This window comes from Anolis carolinensis, chromosome 2 (assembly GCF_035594765.1).
Source record: "Anolis carolinensis isolate JA03-04 chromosome 2, rAnoCar3.1.pri, whole genome shotgun sequence".
In the NCBI taxonomy this organism is placed as follows: Eukaryota; Metazoa; Chordata; class Lepidosauria; order Squamata; family Dactyloidae; genus Anolis; species Anolis carolinensis.
In genome coordinates this window covers 181077958-181099363 of record NC_085842.1, presented here as the reverse complement: position 1 = coordinate 181099363, position 21406 = coordinate 181077958, and the positions used below count along the sequence as shown (strand labels likewise).

Below are 21406 nucleotides of genomic sequence, written 5' to 3'. Positions count from 1 at the left end.
ACTCACTTCCAGAGACCACTGCAACCCCCACGAATGACGGACCTGGACCAAACTTGGCACACAGACCCAGCATGACCCACTATACACCCTGGTGCGATTTGGGGAAGGATGGACCATGGATGATGGGATTTGCAGTACCTTCATCCAATTCTGCTCCAACTTCCAGAGGCCACTGAGACCCCCCAAAAATGATGGGGAGCCCCATCACCCTCCCCAACTTATGTTGATTCATGTAGGTACCAATGACACCGCTAGGCATACTTTTCAAAAGATCACAAATGATTTTCGAGCTCTGGGAACAAAGCTAAAACTGTATAATGTACACGTGATCTTTTCATCCCTCCTCCCCGTTGTAGGACACGGCTCTACAAGGGCTGGAAAAATAGTACAGGTCAATAACTGGCTCAGAAAATGGTGCCAAGAGGAGCATTTTGGCTTCCTTGACCATGGTCTACTCTTCCAGGAGGATGGCCTATTGGCAAGTGATGGGGTGCATCTCACACAAGCAGGAAAACATCTTTTTGCACACAGACTCACAAACCTCATCAGGCGCATTTTAAACTAGATCCACTGGAGGAGGGGAACAACAGCCTGGTGAACACTATACTACCCACGACCACAGGGAACCGCCAAAAGGCTAAACGGAGGGCTGCACAAACACAGCAAGGACCAAGTACGGAGAGCACTATAATCCCAAATAAACAGCTCAAGGGGAGGTCACAGGGGCTTACATGTCTTTACACCAACGCTCAGAGCATGGGAAATAAGCAAGACGAACTCCAACTCTTAGCACAGCACCACACATACGATGTCATAGGCATCACTGAAACCTGGTGGGATGACTCCCATCACTGGAATTTAACCATTGAGGGCTATAACCTCTTTCACAGAAATAGAACAAAAGGGAGAGGAGGGGGAGTAGCTTTATATGTCAAAAACAGTTACGTTGCAGAAGAAATGCAAGACTGTAATCCGGGAAACCAGCTTGAAAGCATCTGGATAAGAATCAAGGGAACCGGGACTCAAAAAGATCTTGTCGTGGGTGTCTACTACAGACCTCCGAGTCAGGATGAAGGACTTGATGAAGCCTTCTGTCAACAGCTGACCAAACAGGCACAAAGAAGAGATATAGTAGTCATGGGCGATTTCAATTATTCCAATATCTGCTGGAAAACAAACTCAGCCAAGAGTACAAAGTCCAACAAATTCCTCACTTGCCTTGCAGATAATTTTATGGTCCAGAAGGTAGAAGAGGCAACAAGAGGATCAGCAACTCTTGATCTAATCTTAACAAATGTGGAAGACCTGATCAATACAGTTGAAGTGGTAGGGGCAAGTGACCATGTGCTCCTGCAGTTTGCAATACAAAGGAATGCTGAAACTAAGACAAGTCAAACACGCATTCTCGACTTTAAGAGAGCTGACTTCCAAAAAATGAAGGAATTACTGAGCGGCATTCCATGGACGCCAATATTAAAAAACAAGGGAGTTAAGGATGGATGGGAGTTTTTCAAAAGTGAAATACTCAAGGCGCAAATGCAAACAGTGCCAACAAAGAAGAAAAATAAGACAAGTGCAAAGAAGCCAGAATGGATGTCCAAAGAACTTCTAACTGAGCTAAAGCTCAAAAGTGACATGCACAAGAAGTGGAAAAATCACCAAAGAAGAATTCAAACGTATAGCCAACACCTGTAGGGAAAAGGTTCGCAAGGCTAAAGCACAAAATGAGTTCAGGCTTGCCAGGGACATAAAAAACAACAAAAAAGGCTTTTTTGCTTACGTTGGTAGAAAAAGGAAGAAAAAGGAGGCGATAGGGCCTCTGCAAGGAGAAGATGGGGTGATGGCGACAGGGGACAGGGAAAAGGCAGAACTGCTCAATGCCTTCTTTGCCTCGGTCTTCTCACAAAAAGAAAGCCATCTTCAACCTCAGCAACATGGAATGGACGAAGGATTGGGGGAAATCCAACCCCAAATAGGGAAACAAGTTGTCCAGGAACACCTGGCCTCTCTAAACGAATTCAAGTCCCCAGGGCCAGATCAGCTACATCCAAGAGTATTGAAGGAATTAGCGGAAGTTATTTCAGAACCACTAGCAATTATCTTCGAGAGTGCTTGGAGAACGGGAGAAGTCCCAGCAGATTGGAGGAGGGCGAATGTGGTCCCTATCTTCAAGAAGGGAAAAAAAAACGACCCAAACAATTACCGTCCGGTCAACCTCACATCGATACCAGGCAAGATTCTGGAAAAGATCATCAAGGAAGTGGTCTGCGAACACTTAGAAACAAATGCGGTCATTGCTAATAGTCAACACGGATTTACCAAAAACAAGTCATGCCAGACTAATCTGATCTCTTTTTTCGATAGAGTTACGAGTTGGGTCGATACAGGGAATGCTGTGGATGTAGCGTACCTGGATTTCAGTAAGGCCTTCGACAAAGTCCCCCACGACCTTCTGGCAAATAAACTAGTAAAATGTGGGCTAGACAAAACTACGGTTAGGTGGATCTGTAATTGGCTAAGCGAACGAACCCAAAGGGTGCTCACCAATGCGTCATCTTCATCATGGAAAGAAGTGACAAGTGGAGTGCCGCAGGGCTCCGTCCTGGGCCCGGTTCTGTTCAACATCTTTATTAACGACTTAGACGAAGGGTTAGAAGGCACGATCATCAAGTTTGCAGACGACACAAAACTGGGAGGGATAGCTAACACTCCAGAAGACAGGAGCAGAATTCAAAACGATCTTGACAGACTAGAGAGATGGGCCAAAACTAACAAAATGAAGTTCAACAGGGACAAATGCAAGATACTTCATTTCGGCAGAAAAAATGGAAATCAAAGATACAGAATGGGGGACGCCTGGCTTGACAGCAGTGTGTGCGAAAAAGACCTTGGAGTCCTCGTGGACAACAAGTTAAACATGAGCCTACAATGTGATGCAGCAGCTAAAAAAGCCAACGGGATTCTGGCCTGCATCAATAGGGGTATAGCGTCTAGATCCAGGGAAGTCATGTTTCCCCTCTATTCTGCCTTGGTCAGACCACACCTGGAATACTGCGTCCAATTCTGGGCACCACAGTTGAAGGGAGATGTTGACAAGCTGGAAAACGTCCAGAGGAGGGCAACTAAAATGATTAAGGGTCTGGAGAACAAGCCCTATGAGGAGCGGCTTAAAGAGCTTGGCATGTTTAGCCTGCAGAAGAGAAGGCTGAGAGGAGACATGATAGCCATGTACAAATACGTGAAGGGAAGTCATAGGGAGGAGGGAGCAAGCTTGTTTTCTGCTGCCCTGCAGACTAGGACACGGAACAATGGCTTCAAACTACAGGAAAGGAGATTCCACCTGAACATCAGGAAGAACTTCCTCACTGTGAGGGCTGTTCGACAGTGGAACTCTCTGCCCCGGACTGTGGTGGAGGCTCCTTCCTTGGAGGCTTTTAAGCAGAGGCTGGATGGCCATCTGTCGGGGGTGCTTTGAATGCGATTTCCTGCTTCTTGGCAGGGGGTTGGACTGGATGGCCCATGAGGTCTCTTCCAACTCTACTATTCTATGATTCTATGATTCTATGAACCTGGATGAAACTTGGCACAAAGAGTCCTCATGACCAACAGAACATACTGGAGACATTTGGGGGACATTGACCTTGATTTATGGGAGTTAGAGTTCACCTGCATACAGAGAGAGTGCAACCTCTACCAACAATGGACCGGGATCCAACTTGGCACAGAGGAGCTGAATGATCAACTGAACATACTGCAGACTGAACCCAGCCGATGTCAGATCTGGACCAAACTTGGCACACAGACCCAATATGGCGAACTGTGCGTACAGGCGAGGTCTGGGGGAGATTGACCTTGGATCTGGGAGTTGTAGTTCACCCTTATGCCAAGAGCCTTGAACCCAGCCGATGACGGATCTGGATGAAACTTGGCACACAGAAACCTTGGGGACCAACATAACATACTGGAGGGGTTGGGGGGGGGGGGAATGACCCACCTGTGCAGAAGTTGTTGTTCACCCTGCATCCAGAGATATTACCAAACTTCCCAAAACAAACCATGCCTTTTTCAAATCACCCGGGCACTGCTGGGTCTCCAAGCTAGTAGTCAGTAATGATGGAAACTGCAGTTCAACAACATATGGAGAGTCATATACAATTTCCAACTCTGTTATTATAATGTGAGCTTGTGTAAGATAAAATTCATAATATTTCAGTACTCTTTTATTCTCAGGATTTAAAATAACTGCTTCTCTAATCCCCAGTTTGATCTCTTACAATATTTAATACTCTCTCCCCTTTAAATTTTCTGTCATTATAGTTATGAGATTTATAAACTGCCTTTGAATAATTCAGAATGATCTCTCTTACTACTGTCTTCATTATAAGGATATAAAATATAATAGCTCAGCTCTCAATTTTTACTTGACTATGGATACAGAAAAGGCCATAGATAGAACCAAGGCACGATTAATGCTCAGCCTCTTATTAAAGTATTTTACTGGCCATTTGCCATTCCTGAAAGGATATTACAACACATGGATATCTATAATTGAAAAATGACTATTAATCATATACAATATCAATAATGAAAAGTGCCCTTGAATAATTGACTATGAGCAATCTATTAAAGTGAGTATATGCTGAAACCGAGATAACATGCCTTCAGGCTTCAGGTACCTGGAGAAAATCAGTTTATGACGTATTAATGCCACCTACAAATGGTTGCTTTTTAAAAGCTCTTTTAGATCTTTTAGACTAATCTACCTGATTAGTCAGAACATCTAGTTCTAGGTCATGCAGTTATGGCATCATTATTGTCTTCTAAAATATAGCCATGATGATGATGATGATGATGATGATGATGATGATGATGACGACGACGATTACAATACTCTGGCACAAGCCAGTAAAAGTGGTTGTGGTAATTGGCACACAGGGTACAGTGCCTAAAGACCTTGGCCAGCACTTGAAAACAATCGGCACTAAAATTTAGAGGTATTAAGGAAAGAGACAGGGAAGAGACTAAATGAATATAACAATGCACACTTATCCTGGTTTGGTAGAACAACTTTATTTAAAATGAAAATCTTACCCAAATTACATTTTATATTTAGAGATTTGAATAAATGGCAACAATCAACAAACAATTTTTGTAATAATGGAGAAAAAATAAATAAATGTTATTTATTTATTTATTTACAGTATTTATATTCTGCCCTTCTCACCCGAAGGGGACTCAGGGTGGATCACAATGCACACATATACATGACAAACATTCAATACCATTAGACATATGACATATAGACTGACACAGAGGCAATTTTCTAGCTTCTGGCTTCATAAACGTATGCTTGATTCCAGCCACAGGGGGAGCTGCCACTTCACCATCTACTTGTGACACTGAGTCCTTGCTGGTATTACTTCCTCATTCTTTTCCATGTGCTGCTGGCAATTTTATGGTGTTGTAAATTAGTTACAACACCATAAAGCAGTACCTAAATTTTCTACTTGACAGATGCAACTGTCTTTCGAGCTGCTTAGGTCAACAGCGAGCTAGGCTATTAATGGTCGGGAACTTAATCTGACCTCATGACTTCTCGGTCAGTAGTGATTTATTGCTACTAACCAGCTGCGCCACAGCCTGGCCCTAAATGTTACTGGTACAAACCACAAAAAGAATGAGTATTAGGATTACCTGAAATTAAAAATTATTATCAAGTGAACCAATTGAGACATGTGGTAGAAGGGATGCTAAACAAAGCTGACACAGACTGGATGGAAATAATTCCTAAAGATATAGAAATGAGATTAGAAAATGTATTTTTAAGGAACACTCAAAAAAGGAAATCAACCAAATGGGAAAATACATATTAATAATATGGAATAATATATGGCAGAGTCTCACTTATCCAACATAAACGGGCCAGCAGAAGGTTGGATAAGCAAATATGTTGGATAATAAGGAGGGATTAAGGAAAAGCCTATTAAACATCAAATTAGGTTATGGTTTTACAAATTAAGCACCCAAACATCATGTTACACAACAAATTTGACAGAAAAAGTAGTTCAATACACAGTAATGCTATGTAATTATTACTGTATTTATGAATTTAGCACCAAAGTATCATGATGTATTGACTACAAAAATGCATTGGATAATTCAGAATGTTGGATAAGTGAGACTCTACTGTAATAATAACAACTTTATTTTTGTAGGCCGCCTCCATCTCCCCCAATGAGGACTCGGAGCAGCTCACATGGGTCCAAGCCCAGCATATCATATAACATCATAAAGTGAATAGTTAAGACAAGCATTAAATGGAACAAATATAAAAACCACCCAATCAAAGAAAATTCTAAAATAATGCCAATGATAATGGAGGGGAAATTTCCTAAAAACCTAAAAAATGTGATGGACAAGGAGCTGAAAAGGAAGAAATTAGATAAAAATTGAAGTTGGATGGAACAAATAACGGAGAAGAACAACATAAAGCGAATTCTAGATGTTTTAAACATATCATGGCTCCATTGGGTCCATTTGGACCGATGGTTCCAAAATTGGAAAGAGCTCAGGGGAAAGAGAACCAACAAAATTTGAAAATACAATATTGAAATAACAGACTAAAGAAAAAAATGAGTATCAGAAAGGGATAATTAGTATGATATATAAAATATTAATACAGATTAAAGGGAGAGAAAAGGGATACAAATAAGGGAAATATGGGAGGAAGAATTGGGAAAAAACAGGAGAAAGAAATTGGGTAAAATTATAGAGAGCAAGACACCTCGAGAATTTATTGGTTAGAATAAAAGAAAACAACTACAAGATGGTATGGAAATGGTATTTGACCCTGACAAAGATACACAATATGGACAAGAGCTGCTCAGAAAAATGTTGGAGGGGATGGGAAGTGTGACTATTGGGGATGAGAGACAGGGCCTTCTCAGTGGTGACATTAGATCAGCCCCTTCCCTTCTAGCCTTCAGAAGGAAAGTAAAAATTTGGCTCTGGGATCAGGCTTTTAGTGATTAGTATAGTGCAATGATAGACTTGGAATTATGGATCATTGATGATAGAACAGCCTTGGACTATGATTTCCAGATGATGTGATTTTAATATTGAATATATTGTTTTAAATGTTTAACATGTATTAATTTTAAATTTAATTGATTTTAAGTCTCTGTATATATTTTAAGGCATCTAATGGTTGCCATATGTAAGCCACCTTGAGTCCCCTTCGGGGTAGAGAAAGGCGGGGCAGAAATAAGGTAGGTAAATAAATAAATAAATAAATAAATCTGCCAGAAAAATCCATATTATCTGCTTTTTATTCTTTTAAAAAATTCATTCAAATTAACATACATTTGTGTTTGTTGCATATAGTGTAATACTTTCCAGCTATTAGTCTTCCATAATCATTTCTCAGTTTATATATTTTCATTAAGGGGTCATAGTCTGCTATTCAAACAGTACATATAAAGGAGCTCCGGTGGCAAAGTGTGTTAAAGCACTGAGCTGCTGAACTTGCAGACCGAAAGGTCCCAGGGATTGGGAAAGGAGTGTGGCAGGGTTGTATCCTCTCACCCTACCTATTCAACTTGTACGCAGAACACGTCATGCAACGTGCAAGGCTTGATGAATCCAAGGGTGGAATTAAAATTGCTGGAAGAAACGTTAACAGCCTTAGATATGCAGATGATACCACTCTGATGGCTGAAAGTGAGGAGGAGCTGAGGAGCCTTATCACCAAGGTGAAAGAAGAAAGAGCAAAAGCTGGGTTGCAGTTAAACATCAATAAAACCAAGATCATGGCAACCAGGCTGATTGATAACTGGCAAATAGAGGGAGAAAACGTGGAGGCAGTGACAGACTTTGTATTTCTAGGTGCAAAGATTACTACAGACACAGACTGCAGCCAGGAAATCAGAAGATGTTCCCTTCTTGGGAGGAGAGCAATGACCAATTGCAATAAAATAGTGAAGAACAGAGACATCACACTGTCAATGAAGGTCCGCATAGTTAAAGCAATGGTATTCCCCATAGTAACCTATGGATGCAAGAGCTCAACCATAAGGAAGGCTGAACAAAGGAAGATAGATGCTTTTGAACTTTGGTGCTGGAGGAAAATCCTGAGAGTGCCTTGGACTGCAAGAAGATCCAACCAGTCCATCCTCCAGGAAATAATGCCCGGCTGCTCACTGGAGGGAAGGATATTAGAGGCAAAGATGAAGTATTATGGCCACATCATGAGAAGACAGGAAAGCTTGGAAAAGATCATGATGCTGGGGGAAATGGAAGGAAAAAGGAAGAGGGGCCGACCAAGGGCAAGATGGATGGACGATATCCTTGAAGTGACTGGGTTGACCTTGAAGGAACTGGGGGCAGAGACGGCCGACAGGGAGCTCTGACGTGGACTGGTCCAGGAGGTCACGAAGAGTTGGAAACAACTGTGTGAATGAAGAAGAAAGGTAAAGGTTTTCCCCTGATGTTAAGTCCAGTTATGTCTGACTCTGAGGGTTGGCGCTCATCTCCATTTCTAAGCCGAAGAGCCGACGTTGTCCGTAGACACCTCCAAGGTCATGTGGCCAGCATGACTGCATGGAACGCTGTTACCTTCCCGCCGGAGTGGTACCTATTGATCTACTCACATTTGCATGTTTTCGGACTGCCAGGTTGGCAGAAGCTAGAGCTAACGGCGGGTGCTCACTCCACTCCCCGAATTTGAACCTGGGACCTTTCGGTCTGCAAGTTCAGCAGCTCAGCACTTTAACACACTGAGCCACTGGAGGCTCCTGCGAGAACTATATTAGGGCTCTATATTTTAGAGGGCTGGTTTTAAATCCCAGGAGAAGTGGATTTAAAGGTTTAAATTGTCTAAGCCGAAGAGCCGACGTTGTCCGTAGATACACGGACATACTCCTGGGTCATGTGGCTGCCATGAATGCATGGAGTGCTGTAACCTTCCCTCCGGAGTGGTACCTATTGATCTACTCACATTTGAATGTTTTCGAATTGCTGGGTTGGCACAAACTAGGAAGATAGATGCTTTTGAACTGTGGTGTTGGAGGAAAATCCTGAGAATACCTTGGACAGCAAGAAGATCCAACCAGTCCATACTCCAGGAAATAAGCAAAGCTTGGAGAAGAGAATGATGCTGGGGAAATGGAAGGAAAAGGGCAGAGGGGTCGACCAAGGGCAAGATGAAGGGAAGTGACTGGCTTGACCTTGAAGGAGCTGGGCGTGGCGACAGCCGACAGGGAGCTCTGGCGTAGGCTGGTCCATGAGCTCACGAAGAGTCGGAAGCGACTGAACAAATAAACAACAAGGCTCCCTGGATTCTACAGCATTGAACGCTGGCAGTTCCAGAAATGTCAAGCTCTGCAAAAATGGGGAAAGGGCTCTATCTGTTACAACGCCCGGCCATAAAGGGGCTGGACATGGGAACTACAACTCCTCCCATCAGCCCCCTTCCAGCCCTTGGCCCGCCTCTCTTGTCCAACCCCGCCCTCCAAACAGACCGTCACTCTCCTAGGACTTGCCCGGGCACAGCGCTTTCGTTTTCAGAGCAGTTCTGGCAGCGTTGGGATCATTGCTCCCGGTGGGGTGAGTTATTAGATTTGGGTGTGTGTGTGGTTTCATTCCCCCCCCCCCCCCCGGAAAATAGCACTGGGTAGAGCTTTAAGTGCAACCCACTAAGTTACTTTACCTGTCAAGGCTCAACGCAAGGAGTATGAGCCTTGACTTTACCTTTATGAGCTTGACTTTACCTTGCGTTGAGCCTTGACTTTACCTGTCAAGGCGCAACGCAAGGTCTTTAGCCTTCTCTGTCCAACAGTGATGGGGCCTCACCAAACTACAACTCGCAGGACCCCATAGCATTGAGCCATGGCAGCTAAAGTGGGGTCAGGCTGCATTCCTTTAACAGTGCTGCTTCCCCCCTGTTGTTTCCTCCTGGTGCCTTGTTTTCTCAAAGGTAGCCTGCCTTCAAACATGAAGGTATCATGAACTTTAATTACATTCGAGCTTGGGGCTTCCATCATAAAAATCATAAAAAGGTAAAGGTTTCCCCCTGACGTTAAGTCCAGTCATGTCTGACTCGGGGGGGTTGGTGCTCATCTCCATTTCTAAGCCGAAAAGCCGGCGTTGTCCGTAGACACCTCCAAGGTCATGTAGCCAGCATGACTGCATGGAGCGCTGTTACCTTCCCGCCGGAGTGGTACCTATTGATCTTCTCACATTAGCATGTTTTCGAACTGCTAGGTTGGCAGGAGCTGGAGCTAACAGTGGCCGCTCCTGGGGATTGAACCTGGGACCTTTCTGTCTCCAGCTCAGTGCTTTAACACACTTTGCCACTGGGGCTCCTTAGAATCATAGACTCATAGAATTGGAATAGATCCCATGGGCCATCCAGTCCAACCCCCTGCCAAGAAGTAGGAAAATCACATTCAAATCACCCCCCGGCAGATGACCATCCAGCCTCTGTTTAAAAGCCTCCAAAGAAGGAGCCTCCACCACACTCCACAGAAGAGATTTCCACTGCTGAACAGTTCCCACAGTGAAGAAATTCTTCCTAATGTTCAGGTGGAATCTCCCTTCCTGTAGTTTGAAGCCATTGTTCCACGTCCTAGTCTCCAGGGCAGCAGAAAACAAGCTTGCTCCCTCCTCTCTATGACTTCCCCTCACATATTTAGACATGGCTATCATGTTTCTTCTCAGTCTTCTCTTCTGCAGGCTAAACATGCCTAGGTCTTTAAACTGCTCCTCATAGGGCTTGTTCTCCAGACCCTTAATCATTTTAGTCACCCTCCTCTGGACACCTTCCAGCTTGTCAACATCTCCCTTCAATTGTGGTGCCCAGAATTAGTGTGATTCCAAGTGTGGTCTGACCAAGGCAGGATAGAGGGGTAGCCTGACTTCTCTTGATCTAGACACTATATGCCTATTTATGCAGGCCAAAATCCCATTTGCTTTTTTAGCTGCCATATCACATTGTTGGCTCATATTTAACTTGTCCACAAAGACCCCAAGATCTTTTTCACAAGTACTGGTGTCGAGCCAGACATCCCGCATCCTGTATCTTTGCATTTCATTTTTTCTGCCTAAGTGGAATATCTTGCATGTCCTTGTTGAACTTCATTTTGTTAGTTTTGCCCTATCTCTCTAATCTGTTAAAATCGTTTTGAATTCTGCTCCTATCTTCTGCTTTTAGTGAATAATAATGAGTTCAGAACAAAGAGTGGAAATGGCACTGGTTGCATACCTTCTAAGGTCTCTTCTAGACTGCCATATAATTCAGATGATCAAAGCAGATAATCCATATAGGGTTGTTGTATGTCCACATTATCATCTTTGAACTGGATTATCTGAGTCAACACTGCCATATAATCCAGTTCCAAGCAGATAGTCAGGATTTCATCTGGCAGCGTACAAGGGCCCCAACTATCCTGATTTGGGAGGGAAAGGTCCTCTGTCTTTCCCCAGTTTTTCAACATCCCAGACAGCTTCTATGCTGCCATATAAAATACAGATTATCTGCTTTGAACTGCAGTGTAGATGCAGATAATCCAGTTCAAAATTGAGAATCTGGATTGTTTGCTTTGATAATCTGGATTATATGGCAGTGTAAAATGGGTCGCAGTTTCTCACTTTTCCCATTTCCCTCCTTTGCCTTCAGTGTATTTCACCTGCTGCAAATTGGGTTCAAAGCACAAAAAAGTTGTTTACACTTAGGCCCCTTCTACTCTGCCATATAATCCAGATTATCAAAGCAGATACCCCATATTACCTACTTTGAACTGGATTATAAGAGGCTGGATCTACACTGCCCTATATCCCAGGTTCTGATCCCAGATGATCTGCTTTAAACTGGATTATATGAATCTACACTGGCAGATCCTGGGATATAAGGCAGTGTAGATCCAGCCACAGTTTGGTTCTATGTCTTGAGTCAAGGGGAAGTAGAATAATAGAATCATAGAATAATAGAGTAATTACTCTGATTTTATCTGCTTGGATTTTAATGTATTGTCCATTATTTTATTTTGTGTATCGTTGGAATGTTTTTAAGTTTTTGTCAAATATGTTGTGTTGTTGTTTCGGGCTTGTCCGTGTTGTGAGCCGCCCCGAGTCCCTTCGGGGAGATGGGGTGGGATATAAAAATAAAGTTTATTATTATTAGAGTTGGAAGAGACCTCCTGGGCCATCCAGTTCAACCCTCTGCCAAGAAGCAGGAAATCACATTCAAAGCACCCCCGACAGATGGCCATCCAGCCTCTGCTTAAAAGCCTCCAAAGAAGGAGCCTCCACCACAGTCCGGGGGAGAGAGTTCCAACAGATGAGAGTAAATGGAAGGAGGCACCACTCCTCATTTCCTGTTTTATTTTAATGTTTTATATATTTGTTTGTTGGTTTAATGGTGTGTACCCAAAATCAAGGATGACCACACTCACAGCTGCAGTTTTGTGTGCCTTGGCAATCACTAGTGCTAAAGAGATACGCCACTTTTTAAAAAGTGGCTTATCTCTTCTGCCCAGGAAACTGGGGTGGTGTCAAAATGAGATGAACCACACATATTCATATAGGATAGAACACTACTTATTCCAAACAGTTACACAATTCTAACGCCCCTTTCCTCTGCCACAGCCATGGCCGTTCCTCAGGACTTCCAAACGTTTGTCTTCCTTGACATCGAAACTACCGGCTTACCCCGAGACTGGCCTCGCATGGCCGAGCTGTGCCTCTTTGCTGTTCATCGGCGATCTTTGCTGCTCTCTCTACCCAACGATGCCCTGACCCCGCAGGAGCTGCTGCCTCGCATCATAGACAAGCTCACCCTCTGCATCGACCCACAGAAACCCTTCACCCCTGGAGCCGAGGAGATCACGGGGCTGAGCAATCAGAACCTGGAGGAGAACTGCAAGCAGGATCTCAACAGTGCTGTGGTGGAGGCCCTGCGGGGGTTCCTGTGCCGGCAAGCTGGCCCAGTCTGCTTGGTGGCCCACAACGGCTTGGGTTTTGATTTCCCCCTCTTGCATACCGAGCTTCAGAGAGTGGGCACCAAGCTGTCTCCGGACATGGGCTGCCTGGATACACTGCTCGCCCTGAGGGCATTGGTTAAAGGCGCACATGGGGGTTACCAGCTGGGAAATATGTACCGGTACTTCTATGGGCAGGATCCTGTCCGTTCCCACTCTGCTGAAGGGGACGTGATCACTCTTCTCTTAGTGTTTCTGGCTAGAGCTCCTGAGCTGATCGAATGGGCATCCCGCAACGCCTGCCCCTGGAAGGAGATCCGGCCTATGTACCAGCCCAGTATAGGCAGGAACTGAGACTTGCATAATGTATGATGGTGGGAAGAAGCCTGACTCCATCCTCCAGCCTTTCTGCCTTGTTGAGGCTAAATACCTAAATGATGGGATTGGATATATACAACCTTCATGCACATTGTTAGCCATAGAGCCTGGAAGACTACTTCTCAGCACTGATAGATGTAAACTACAGTAGAGTCTCACTTATCCAAGGTAAACGGGGCCGGCAGAAGCTTGGATAAGCGAATATCTTGGATAATAAGGAGGGATTAAGGAAAAGCCTATTAAACGTCATATTAGGTGATGATTTTACAAATTAAGCACCAAAGCATCATGTTATACAACAAATTTGACAGAAAAAGCAGTTCAATACTCAGTAATGTTATCTTGTAATTACTGTATTTACTAATTTAGCACCAAAATATTGACTACAAAAATGGCTTGGATAATCCAGAGACTTGGATAAGTGAGACTACTGTATTTCAAAAACAGTGTTAGTCAAAATAGAGCCACTGTGGTGTAGGTATTTGAATGTTAGGATTATAACTCTGGTGAACAGGGTTCAATTCCTTCAGCAAGAAAACTCCACATTCAGCCTGCATCATGATTGCCATAAGTTGGAAATGAATTGCCATAATAGAGCCTGTCTTCTGACACTAATTAACCCTTTGTGAATATTATTTCACAGTACCCCATCTCCAAAAATACTTTAATATTAGCTACGTGTTTCGAATTTGGAGTGAGGTTGAGTTGTTTGCTGTACACTGTGAGTATAGCTGAAGGAAAATGTCAATAACAATGTTAAAATATTGTCAGCTATAATACAGTGTCAGTGTTTCAGTAGATTGATCTATTTAACAACACCCAAACCCAAGAATATACATTATGTGATGAAACACACACAGTATAAATTATTCGGTTTGGGCATTGTTAAATAGATCAGTTGCACTGAAACGTTTTGTTGATTTGTGCTATTGACTCAATAGCACATTCCCTACAGGTTTTCCTACTCTGGCACACCTTTTTTTGTCAGGAAGTGGGTTGCAAAACTGGAATTTTCTTAGTGGAGCATTACCTCAGAAGGGCTACAGCCTTACTTAGTCTCATTTAATTGTAGGAAGGAAAGTAGGAGGGAGATTTTGACATATTCTACTGGTCCTTCTTCATCCCAAATCTATAATATTACGATGCCTTCCATATATCCAGGCACAGAGCATGAGTTTGTACTTTGTGGCCTTTAATTGGCTTAGTCTTCAATAGCAACCAATATTTATTCATAATAAAGATTAGCAATCAATTTTATTATTTAGTAATCAATAAATTATGAATTAATACATTTGAAATATTTTAAGTAATAGGGCTTTTCCCATAAGTTATTTTTTGGCATTTCTCTGGATGCCAATCTATAATAATTTGGGCAGTAATCAATAATGACAATATTTATTCATAATAATGATTAACAATTAATTTTATCATTCAGTAATCAGTATCGTAATTGTGAATCAATAATAATTTTGAAATATTTAAGTAATAGTGGTTTTTTTTCTATTTTTACCCATTAGACTTTATATTAATAGTAGATTTTGAAAAAATTTTTTTAACTGTATTCGTGTAATTTCCCAAAGCTTCAAGTTTGCTAGCTGTACGGGCATCCTGACACCACAGAAGGATTATTGTCTGTTTCACCACAGGTATTCTTAGACTCTCTTTGGATTCAATAAATATAACTATTTTCACTAATTTATGAATTAGTGGAATTAATATTCAACCAATTTTTGAACAGGCAATTTAGTTATTGGTAGCAAACTGTGCAGCACTGCCTCTCAACTGTTCTAATCTATAGATTACTTTAATTGAAATTTAAAAATGAATTCAACACTGTAAATGCCAGTACTAAGTACAAGTTGCATATAATATGGCTGTATCCCTAAGTATAACTATTGTAAAAAAACATAAATTTGTTTAAGATGGATACTTATTTAAAACAGTCAACACATGTCAACGTACATATGAATTGTCTCCTGATACTAATTTGCTCCTTGAGAGTATTATTTCACAGTACGCAATATCAAAAAATACTATTAAATTAACTCTGTGTTTCAAATTGGAGATGAGGCTGAGTTGTTTGCTGTACATTCTTTGGCGTGTTTATAACTGAAGGAAGATGTCAAATGACTGGCTCATTATGAGTATGATCTCAAAATGACTCTCAAAAACCTCCAGGTCCTCTTGTTGTCTTCAGTGTTTTATTTCATATTTTATTTCATACATTTGTATTCTGTCTTTCTCACCCCCCCCCCCTACCTCGGGGGGGGGGGGACTCTGGGCAGTTTTGCATCAACATATTTAACTGTCTTGACATGTTTGTGACTGTTGTGGCAAATAGGCTTCCATGGACCTTATGCACTGTGTAATTATTCTAGCTTTGCTGAATATTCATTCATGCTGCTGATCATTCATGGATCTTGCGGCAATGAATGCCATAAGGAAATGGTGTATTGTAATGAAAAGTAATTCCTGTTGCTTATGTTGTTTGCCTGTTGCCTTTGTTTCATTGAATGAGCCGATTTCTTCATCTTCTGTTGGAATATAACTGAAAAGAGGTTCTTTTAAAATAGCTAAGGTTGTCATGTTGAGTTCCCATAGAAATTGAGGAAGCAAGAAGCCATCTTTGCTCCCTTGCTTCAGGTAAGCCTGTTCTTAGATTGCACTAGAAAGCTGAGTGTGTGCTTTGCTCCCATAGTTAAAGGCTAGCTGCTCTACTGGGGGCACCAGAAAGCTGTGTGAGTGTTTGTTTTGAAGGCAAGGCTATCCTCTTTCCCCTAAAATAAGACATCCCCAGAAAATAAGACCTAGCAGAGGTTTTGCTGAATTGCTAAATATAAGGCCTCCCCTGAAAGTGAGACCTAGCAAAGTTTTTGTTTGGAAGCATGCCCGCCGAACAGAACACTAGAGCAGGCAGGATCAATAAATGTACGTACCATATACATGGAAATAATGGTAGTAATAAGAAATTCTTGATAGGATTCACAGTTTGTCTGGTTATGCTGGTTTGTGATGACAACTACTGTAAAGTATATAATAAATGTTCATATTTTGTTGAACAATAAATGTGAATTCTTCATGGAAAAATAAGACATCCCCTGAAAATAAGGCCTAGTGCATCTTTGGGAACAAAAATTAATATAAGACACTGTCTTATTTTCGGGGAAACACGGTAGGTACTTGAGCCAGCAGTTGATTGAGAGTTTCCTGTTAAGGAGAACTAGCTACTGTTAAATGATGGATTGTTCCCTGTTCTTTGAAGCCAGCAGTTGAATGAGTGTTTATTTCTTGTTCTTTGAAAGCTAAAGGTATTTAAGCCAGTGTCTGAACTCAAGTGGCAGTCAAGCCATGCCTTCACTAACTCACATATCTTTACAATACAAAACAAACATACAACGGGGAGGTGGTTAGTATTCCTCACATAACGTCCACGCATATTAACTAACACGATAAGGATCCCTCCTGGTATCCTCACTCACCAGGAGATGGAACAAAAGCAAAACATTCTCATCATGTGCACAAGCTCCGGCATGTTCTGCTTCTTCACACAACTAGTCAACTACACTTGCATGAAGTGCAAACATTTCTCTCATGGAACAGAGGATCCAACTACTCGAGAACTGAATTAAGACCCTTAAGGACATTGAGGAACTCGAGCTCTTCTTGCTCACAGCACAACAGGCTGTTCTAGATACGCAACCCACATCACACCTACACGAACATGATAGGGAAACTTATGGGGACATCACTTCAAATATAGACAACCCTCAGGCTTGGAAGAATGTCACCCTTAGAAAGAGACACAGGACCAGGCAGCCTCCTCAGAATACTTCTGCTCAGCTGGATTTACACAATAGATTCCACATTTTTACACCACTAACACTTGATCAGGAAACATATCTTGGGGAGAACCACAATTACTCGGATACCACTCAGTGGACTGTCATTGATCAATGCACAGGGGATAGTCCTGAGTGGGACAATGCTCCACCACATTCACACTTTCACAAGCACGCAGATGCTTTGGCCCCAATCATAGGCCAGGCGCAACAGGAACACACTTGCATTCATTGGGTACATCTCAATGAATTGTTCTTGACACATGCACCGGGGATGTCGAGGAGGAGGACAACACCTTACACCCACACAGTCCACTTCAACAGCAACACTTTTCAGGGGACCTACACACTACATTGCACAAAAGAGGCCCTGTCAAGCCTCAAAGGAAACAGGTCTTGGTAGTAGGCAACTCCCTCCTTAGAGGAACGGAAGCCATCATTTTGAGAGCCGATGAAATGGCTCAAGAAATATGCTGCCTTCCTGGAGCAAAAGTATACCATGTCACTCAGAGGCTCATCAGGTTCCTCAAGCTCCATTGCTTTCCCTCTTTCATGTTGATTTATGTAGGAACCAATGATACTGCTAGGCATACTTTTCAAAAGATCACAAAGAATTTCGAGCTCTCAGAACAAAGCTAAAACAGTAGTGTACAGGTGATCTTTTCATCAAAAATAGATCTGTTTTTGTGTGCTACCCCTTTGAAAATATAGAAGCAATTGGCCTTTTGTAACAAATGAATTGCGATATAGGACTGTTGAACTTTGTACATGGCAGAAGTTTCCTGATAGTTTACTCTGTGATTCACTGGAAACATCCACATTTGGCTCTAGCTATTTCTGTTTCATGTGGTCACAAGAATAACTGCTGTGTCACAATGTGAAACTACTATGTCAATCGTAATAAAATGCTTTTAATAGTTACTAAATGTGCCTTGCTCTTCACGCTTGTAGCCTCTATAAAGGAGACTTACTCCTTAACATCCCTGTTGGGTTTTCATGCTTCTTAATGCAAATAGGGTTTCAGAATTCTGCTTGAAAAACTCTCCTGAACATGAACAAATTTAAATTGTAAAATACTGGTGTGTATATGGGGGGGGGGGGCATCCCTTTTTATGGTGAGGAACTCCAACTCCATGCTTGATTCATAGGCATCCACTGGACATAAAAAATCTGTAGCCTTCCATCTGTTTGACATGGAAACTACCACATTCTCTTGCTCTTGGTAATGTTGGAATAGACTTCTAAGTCCCCTTCTGATATTGTGGGATTTTCTGCCTTGATATTCTGGGTTATATGGCTGTGTGGAAGGGTCCTTAGAGCTGAAATCCAAAGCACCTGGAGACACAAAATTTACCCATCTGAGATCTATAGCTATTAGCAAGTAGCCATTTTTATTTTCATGCAATGCTTCTCATTCCTGTGATCGTTGACCAACCCTGTTAGCAAAAGAGTAGTCCAGATTCCATTTATCATTAAACTTTCTTCTCAGAGCTGATATCCAGTATGGTGTGGTTTGAATGTTAGACCCAGGCCCCTTCTACACTGCCATATAACCCATATTATCAAAGCAGATAATCCACATTATCTGCTTTGAACTGAATTATCTGAGTCTACACTGTGATATAATCCAGTTCAAAGCAGATAATCTGGATTTTATATGGCAATGTAGAAGGGGCCACAGACCCCATGTTATCAGGGTTCAGATTTCTGCTCAGCCATCAAAACCCACGGGGCAAATTTCTCTCCTGGTCCAATAGGAAGGAAATTGGAAACCTTTTCTCTTGCAAGAAATCTATGAAAAGGTTGCATTTGGCAAGGTTAAAGGATCATCTGGAGAATAGATTTTGTTAACACTAGTTGCAATACCATAATTAGAGCCTAGCATTGAATAAACTTGACTTTTTAAAAATATGTTTTTATTGTAAACACAGGTAGAATAATATCAAAATCGATCACCATTTCACTATACATATCAAATGATATTTTCTTAGTAATATTAACCTTGCTGATTTCACCTTTATCTCCCACTTGTGTCTATCGGTATTTTGCTCCTCCCCCCTCCCCCCAAAGGGAATTAACTTCACTTTTGAGAATGACACTGCTTACAGCTGTCCTATGGGATATAGAGTTATAAAGAACTTTTTTTTGCTTTAGCACCAAAGTACCACCATCTTCTTTAAGCAGAGGCTGGATGGCCATCTGTCGGGGGTGCTTTGAATGAGATTTTCCTGCTTCTTGCAGGGGTTTGGACTGGATGGCCCGTGAGGTCTCTTCCAAGTACAAGAGAAAGAAATGCATTGAGATTTGTGTCGACATGTCAACAGCCTAACTCAGGTCTCACCCGCCTTTACACATTCAAAATAACCAGAGTTGAATCACCCTGCATTGCAACTGTATGACTGAATCATTGTCTTTTGTTTTTCTCTTTTGATGACAGTTTGACTTCTACTGTGAGAATTTATCCGCACATGTAATGAATTTTGTATGAGATCACTGTGCCCCAAACTATTAAAAGCTCCCTATTTGTCTAATAAACTGCTCCTCTTTGTCTTCATCAAGAAGTAGTTGAATTTCTTGTTCTTGAACAGCGTGTCCCTTTGATCACAGATCAGTTATCATTCTAAGATTCACTGTCTATCCGCATTCAACAGAACCAACAGTGTGTCCCTGTTGGACCTCTTAGCAGCCTTTGATACCGTAGACCAGGGGTCCTCAAACTTTTAAAGCAAAGGGCTGGTCTATAATCCTTCAGACTATGGAGGGGCCGAATTATCATTTGAAAAAAAATACCAACAAATTCCTATGCACACTGCACATGTCTCATTTGTAGTGCAAAACAACAACAACAACAACAATGAAAGAACAATACAATATTTAAAAATGAAAACAATCTTAACCAACATAAACCTATCAGGATTTCAATGGAAAGTGTGGGCCTGCTACTGGCCAATGAGATAGTCAAGTTAATTAGGATTGTTGTTGTTGTTGTTGTTGTTGTTGTTGTTGTTGTTTTTGTTGTGTGCCTTCAAGTCATTTCAGAATTTGGGTGACCCTAAGTCTAAAATTATTTATTTATTTACTTACTACATTTATTTACTACATTTATATCCCACCCTTCTTACCCCGAAGGGGACTCAGAGCAGCTGTATGTACATACAATATATTATATTATTAGCATAGCACAATATTAGCATTATACATTACTATATTGAACTATACCACTATACTGTAATACTATATGTAATATATAACATATAATTAATATTATTATATGGTATTATTATTAGTATTATATTGTATAACATGATATTTTTATCAATATTATATATATATCTATATATATAAAAGAGTGATGGCATCAGGGCAGCGGACAAAACAACAAAACTACAGGCCCCCCAACCTCGAAATTTGACAACACAACCCATCATCCACGGCTCTAGGTTGATACAACAAAAAGAAAAGAAAAATAAAGTCCTAATTAGAGAGAGAGGAATAATTGCTTTTATCCAATTGCTGCCAGTTAGTAGGCTAAGCTCCTTCAACTTGGTCTCCTAGCAACCCAATAAAAAATAATAAAAAACACTAAAATTAATACAATAAAATACTATAATAACAGAAAATAACTAAAAATAATATTGCAAATAACGTCAAATAAAAATTACACAACAATTTTTAACCAATACCACCACCACTTTGCCACAGCAACGCGTGGCCGGGCACAGCTAGTACAATATATTATATTATTAAAACTGATATAAAAATATATTATAAAACTGAGGGCGGGGGCCAGGTAAATTACCTTGGAGGGCCGCATCCGGCCCCTGGGCCTTAGTTTGGGGACCCCTGCCGTAGACCATGGTATCCTTCTGAGATGACTTGTGGGAATGGGGCTTGGAGGCATTGTTCTGCAGTGGCTCCTGTTCTTCCTGAAGAGTCGCTCTCAGAAGGTGTTGTTGGGGAACACCTGCTCGACCCTGCAGCCATTGTCCTGTGTGGTCCCACAGGGTTCAGTACTGCCCCCCCATGTTGTTTAACATCTACATGAAGCCATTGGGAGAGATCATCCGGAGTTTTGGAGTTCAATGCCATCTGAATGCAGATGATGTCCAATTCTCTCACTCCTTTCCACCTGTGACTGAGGAGGCTGTTCGGGTCCTGAAACGGTGCTTGGCTGCTGTGATGGTCTGGATGATGGCAAACAAAATGAAATTGAAT

At 41.8% G+C, this 21406-nt stretch overlaps 1 protein-coding gene across 1 annotated transcript; it reads left to right on the top strand.

Moving 5' to 3' along the window:
* The first annotated feature begins 9315 nt into the window (after positions 1–9315).
* trex2 (three prime repair exonuclease 2) lies at positions 9316–19745 on the top strand. The gene is made up of 2 exons (XM_003216878.4): positions 9316–9603; positions 12643–19745. The coding sequence occupies exons 1-2, from the start codon at positions 9369–9371 to the stop codon at positions 13326–13328; spliced, it is 921 nt and encodes a 306-aa protein (XP_003216926.2). The 5' UTR covers positions 9316–9368; the 3' UTR covers positions 13329–19745.
* The last annotated feature ends 1661 nt before the right edge of the window (positions 19746–21406 follow it).